Here is a 6,000-nt window from a genome sequence, read left to right on the forward strand (position 1 = left end):
GAGTCTTGCTCTGTCACCCAGACTGGAGTGCAGTGGCATGATCTCGGCTCACTGCAAGCTCTGCCTCTCGGGTTAATGCCATTCTCCTGCCTCAGCCTCCCAAGTAGCTGGGACTACAGGTGCCCACCACCATGCCTGGCTAATTTATTTTTTTTTTTACTAGAGCCGGGGTTTCACCGTGTTAGCCAGGATGGTCTCGATCTCCTGACCTCGTGATCCGCCTGCCTCAGCTTCCCAAAGTGCTGGGATTACAGGCGTGAGCCACCGCACTTGGCCTATGCTCCTTATTTCTACGAGCTCTTTTATTCATTTTATTCCTTGTTACCTAGGACTTTATAATGGGCACATATATATTTTTCATTTTCTTTTTCTTGTTTTCTTTTTTTTACACAGTCTTGCTCTGTCACCCAGGCTGGAGCGCAGTGGCGCGATCTCGGCTCACTACAAGTTCCATCTGCCAGCTTCAAGCGATTCTCCTGCCTCAGCCTCCCAGATAGCTGGGATTACAGGTGCCTGCCACCATACCTGGCCAACTTTTGTATTTTTAAGAGAGATGTGGTTTCACCATGTTGGCCAGGCTGGCCTGAAACTCCTGACCCCAAATGATCTGCCCCCCTCAGCCTCCCAAAGTGCTGGGATTACGGACATGAGCCTCTGTGCCCAGCCTGTTTTTGTTTTTTTTTTTTTTTTCTTTTTTTAATTGACAAATAACAATAGTCTATATGTTTTGAAATATGTATACACATATTGTGGAATGGGAAAATCAAGCTAATTAGCATATGCATTACATCACTTTTTTGTGATGAGAACACTTAAAATCTACTCTTTTAAGCAGTTTTCAAGTGTATAATACATTGTGATGAACAGTAGTCACCACATTGTATAGTAAGTCTCTTGAACTTAAAAAAAGAAAGAAATTATGAGTCTCTTCACATACTGGTATTAAGCTATATTTGTTTACAGTGCTGGAAAGGAGCTTCCTTACTTATTAGGAACTTCAGGTGGACCTCTCATGGTTGCAAGTGGCTTCTTACAAAGGAGATTGTGCCCAGCTGTTGAGAACTGCTTGGCTTTACTTCCTTCAGAGACCAGGCTTGGTTGTACGGCAGAGTAATCCTCCCTTATCTTCAGGGGATATGAGCCCAGACCCCCCAATGGATGCCTGAAATCACAGATAGTACCAAACCCTATATATACTATGTTTTTTTCCTATACATGCATACCTGCGATAAAGTTTAATTTTTTTTTTTGAGACGGAGTCTCGCTCTGTCACCCAGGCTGGAGTGCAGTGGCACGATCTCGGCTCACTGCAAGCTCCGCCTCCTGGGTTCATGCCATTCTCCTGCCTCAGCCTCCCGAGTAGCTGGGACTGCAGGCGCCCGCCACCACGCCTGGCTAATTTTTTGTATTTTTAGTAGAGACGAGGTTTCACCGTGTTAGCCAGGATGGTCTCGATCTCCTGACCTCGTGATCCACCCGCCTCGGCCTCCCAAAGTGCTGGGATTACAGGCGTGAGCCACTGCGCCCTGCAATAAAGTTTAATTTATAAATTAGGCACAGGAAGAGATTAACAACAACTATAATAGAATAGTTATAAAAATACAGTGTAATAAAAGTTATGTGAATATGGTCTCTCTCAAAATATCTTATCACATGTAATATTTTCAGATTGCAGTTGATATGGGTAGCTTGAAACCTCAGAAAGGGAATCGCAAATAAGGAAGGACTACCATATATCCTCGCTAAGAGTCCTCTGACTTTTTTTCTCTCCTCAGACTCACCCCACACAGACCGCATTTCTCTCCAGTGTTGACCTACACACTCACTGCTCTTACCAGATGATGTTGCCAGAGTCGATAGCCATTGTTTGCTCCCCAAAGTTCCAGGAGTGAGTATAAAGGGCATGGTTCTGGGTGTTTCAAGGGGGTAGTAGGGAAGAAAGCCTCAGGGGAAAAGGTCTCTATTCTTGCAGCCTTGTTCTTTGTAAAACACATAGATTGTAGTATGAATTGGTTATTCTAAAGGGCTTCCTTTTAAGCACCATATCATGATTAATCTATCATGCTTGTTCAAAAAGATATCCAAGTAACAACTTAGTTGCTATTCTAAGAAAAGTCCACAAGAAATTTGAAGTGTTTGTCTTGAAGCGATAGGAATGTCAAGAGTTTTATGCTGGATTAGCAAGTTTCAAAATCAAACACATTATCTCAGAATGCACTTCTTTTCAATTCCAAATCCTGTCTTTACTCCCACTTTGATTATTTACTATGAATTCTCCAGCAAAACTAGTGTGATGACAGTAATGAATCATTCTCTAACTGTGATTCATTCACCAGAGAAGAGACCTATGAGGCAGCATCCTACAGAAGCTGTCTCACAACGACCTCTGCCCTGCTGTGCGAGTGTGCATGCTGGTGTGCGTGTGTGTGCATGTGTTTGGGATGGAGGGACACCTTTGCTTGACTCTTAGCCTGCCTTTTTTTAATTTCAGAACTGGATTCTTTAAACTAACTGACCATGGACTAGAGGAGATTTCTTCCTGTCGCCAGAAAGGATTTCACCCACACAGCAAGGATCCACCGCTGTTCTGTGTACGTTATCTATGTAGAAGAAACTGGGGCTGTGTTTCAGGCAGGGAGGACAGTGAGAGCTGATGAAATGCATCATCCTTCCTGATCCACACAGAAGACCAGCCTTGTCACTTACCTTTCCAGATCTCAATAGTAAGGACGTACATGAGAAGCAGTGTGGGATAGGAATAGATTTGAATCTTAGCTCTGCCACTGTGTGCCTTTGATTAGGCTACTTACCCTTCCTGGGCCTCAGTTTTCCCATCTATAAAATAGGCATAATAATAACAACACCTACTTTATAGGGTTCTTGAGATGATTAACTGAAGTAATGTGCAGGAAGTACCTAATGCAGTCGCTGGCTTTTTAAATGTTACTTTTTTCTTTAGTCAATGTCAGTTTCTAAGCCTGTACTTCAATAAGAGATTTGAATACAAAGGAAAAGAGAAGCCACTTAAGATAGGTAAATTAAGTATATTTGTAGAATTTTGCTTAAATCATAGGGGCTTTACGACCTTCCTACGAAGTTTTTTTTTCCCTATGCTGTGGTCTGTGAGTAAAAAGTTTAGTTGATGATAAGATCAGTATGTTTCCATTTGCGCCACCAATCTGATTTGATGATGTTGCATTACTCCATGCTGGCCATGGAGTATTATTTCTTTTGGGTTCAGAGAAAAGTCAGCAATATGAAAAAGGGACTAAGAACCTTGACACTTAAAAGGAACTGGAGATGTTTAGAAGAGAAATCCTAGGAAGAATCTAAGAGCTGACTTCAAGTGTTAGAAGAGTTGATGTATGAAAAAAGGGATTGGGTATGTTTCATGTCACTCCTAGCACTACAACTAAGACTTCATGGAATGATGGTTTTCTGCTGAGCGTGAGGAAAAACTTTCTGACAAATCTGTTCAAAAATAGATCAGTCTGCCTTGGAATGTCTAAGTACCAGGATGTTGAAACAAAGACTACACAATCAGAAAAAAAGGTTTGGGGCACCAGTGCCCATGTTTTCGGTTATAAAGACCCCTGTTGCCAAAAGGGAGCATTCTCCTCTCACCATGTGACAGTAGGTATACTTTATTATTTGGGCGACATCATAGCCCAAAAAAGTGTGATGAATTCAGTAATTCTTTTAAAGTAATGTATATTTTAGGGATGACACTATTTGTTCCCAAGCTTAGGCATCAAAAAGAATGAGTCTAGAATGTACATACATTTTTAAAATAAACAAAGGTATATGGGCAAACATTGATTCCATGTACAGGTGGAACTGGTGATAGTAATGAGTCCCAGACTCTTACCATAACTACCACTTAAATAGCAGTCTGGCTTCCAGACTGAGAACCACTAGCCTAGAATGAACATTTTAAATAAGGTTTTTTTTGTTGTTTTTTTTTTGAGACAGTCTCGCTCTGTTGCCAGACTGGAGTGCAGTGGTGCGATCTTGGCTCACTGCAGCCTCCACCCCCCAGGTTGAAACAATTCTCCTGCCTCAGCCTCCCAAGTAGCTGGGACTACAGGTGTGCACCGCCACGCCGGGCTAATATTTTTTTTTTTTTTTTCTTTACTAGTAGAGACAGGGTTTCACCATGTTGGCCAGGATGGTCTTGATCTCCTAACCTCGTGATCTGCCCACCTTGACCTCCCAAAGTGCTGGGATTACAAGCGTGAGCCACTGCGCCCAGCCAAAAAGGGGTTTTTTAAAATGACTTTTCAGGCCGGGCGCAGTGGCTCATGCCTATAATCCCAATACTTTGGGAGGCTGAGGCAGGCAGATTACTTGAGGTCAGGAGTTCAAGTCCAACCTGACCAATATGGCGAAACCCCACCTCTACTAAAAACACAAAATTAGCTGGGCATGGTGACTGTGTCTGTAATCCCGGCTACTGGAAAAACTAAGGCAGGAGAATCGCTTGAACTCGGGAGGCGGAGGTTGCAGTGAGCTGAGATCGTGCCACTGCACTCCAGCCTGGGCAACAGAGCAAGACCCTGTATGAAGGGGAAAAAAAGACTTTTCAGAATTTTCTAGCTCCACCTTTCTTTCTCTTTTCCTATTGCAGAGCTGCAGCCACGTGACTGTTGTGGACAGAGCAGTGACCATCACAGACCTTCGATGAGCGTTTGAGTCCAACACTTTCCAAGAACAACAGAACCATATCAGTGTACTGTAGCCCTTTAATATAAGGTTTCTAGAAAGCTTTGGAAGTTTTTGTAGACAGAATAGAAAGTGGGGCATCACCTGAGAAAGAGTTGATTTTGTTTCAGGTTTGAAAAGAAATAACTGAACATATTTTTTAGACAAGTCAGAAAGAGAATATGATCATCCAAAAGCAACTGTAACTCAGAAATTAAGTGGAAAGAATGATATAATGAACCCCCATATCCCCTTCCTTCTGGATTCACCAATTGTTAACATTTTTTTCCTCTCAGCTGTCCTTCTAATTTATCTGTCAATTTGTTTATATTTACCTCTGGGCTCAATAAGGGCATCTATGCAGAAATTTGGAAGCCATTTAGAAAATCTTTTGGATTTTCCTGTGGTTTATGGCAATATTAATGGAGCTTATTACTGGGGTGAGGGACAGCTCACTCCATTTCACCAGATGGTGAGGCTAACACATCCTGAAGAGTGATTTTGTCAGGAATTATTGTTATTTAACAAGTGTTTTCAGGATATTTTTCCTCTACAATAAAGTAACAATTAACTTATGTTTTTGTGCTCCAGAGTGATCCATTTGATCAAGCATTGTATAAACAGGTTAAAAGGTGTGGTTGTTTTGGAAAGGTGAGGGGAAAATGGAATTTGAGATCTACTGACACTGAAGGTGTGTCCCAGTTCACTTTTAATTATTCCATGTTTTTTATCTGCCTGTTGCCGTCTTCCAGAGGTGTGAAGTCATCTCTGTTCTTTTGGTGCTGTCTCAAATGGGTCAACCATTCACTTCCTCCTTATGCCCTCCATGCTTTTGGCTGAGGATAATGAAGTCTTTGTTTGGAGTACCAGGTTACACTCCAGTAAATGATTACATTTCCCAGCCACCCCACCCTACCAATTTCACTGTGTTGGCTATTCTTTTCTGACTAAGGCAATACCTAGGAAGACGCTTGAAGCGGCAGTTGATACTGCCTTTTTCTGTGAGCTGAGCCTGGTGTTCTAGGTGGCCTAGAATTAATGGTATCATTTGTGACACCTCGAATGAGGGCAGGAGAGTAAATACTTTGGCTAGGAGAAGAGTGATTTCTTCTATATCAGAATTCTAGGTGAGGGGAGGGAGAATCTGTGAATGCATAAAGTTTTGCTTCATTTTTAAATTTTATCTCAGTCTTTATTGCTTAGGTTGGAGGTCCTTGAACTTGTCCCCTGAAAGAGCCCAGTTCTCTATATTATTTTTCTTCTCTTGGGTTGTTAACTCCCCATATAGTGGAAATTCTT

At 42.0% G+C, this 6,000-nt stretch overlaps 1 protein-coding gene across 7 annotated transcripts in view; it reads left to right on the top strand.

Annotated features, from left to right (window-relative positions):
- The window catches only part of STAMBP (STAM binding protein), a 35,945-nt gene extending 30,669 nt beyond the window's left edge, over positions 1–5,276 (top strand). For 6 of the 7 annotated variants that reach the window (XM_007970199.3, XM_073023084.1, XM_007970201.3 and 3 more), the window contains 3 exons: positions 1,776–1,888; positions 2,492–2,591; positions 4,628–5,276. In XM_007970199.3, the coding sequence (XP_007968390.1) occupies positions 1,776–1,888; positions 2,492–2,591; positions 4,628–4,684 (270 nt within the window). In that variant the 3' untranslated portion in view covers positions 4,685–5,276. Of the gene's footprint in view, positions 1–1,775; positions 1,889–2,491; positions 2,592–4,627 lie in introns of those variants that run through there. The other variant, XR_012095385.1, reaches the window with a different exon arrangement.
- The last annotated feature ends 724 nt before the right edge of the window (positions 5,277–6,000 follow it).

This window comes from Chlorocebus sabaeus, chromosome 14 (assembly GCF_047675955.1).
Source record: "Chlorocebus sabaeus isolate Y175 chromosome 14, mChlSab1.0.hap1, whole genome shotgun sequence".
NCBI lineage: Eukaryota > Metazoa > Chordata > Mammalia > Primates > Cercopithecidae > Chlorocebus > Chlorocebus sabaeus.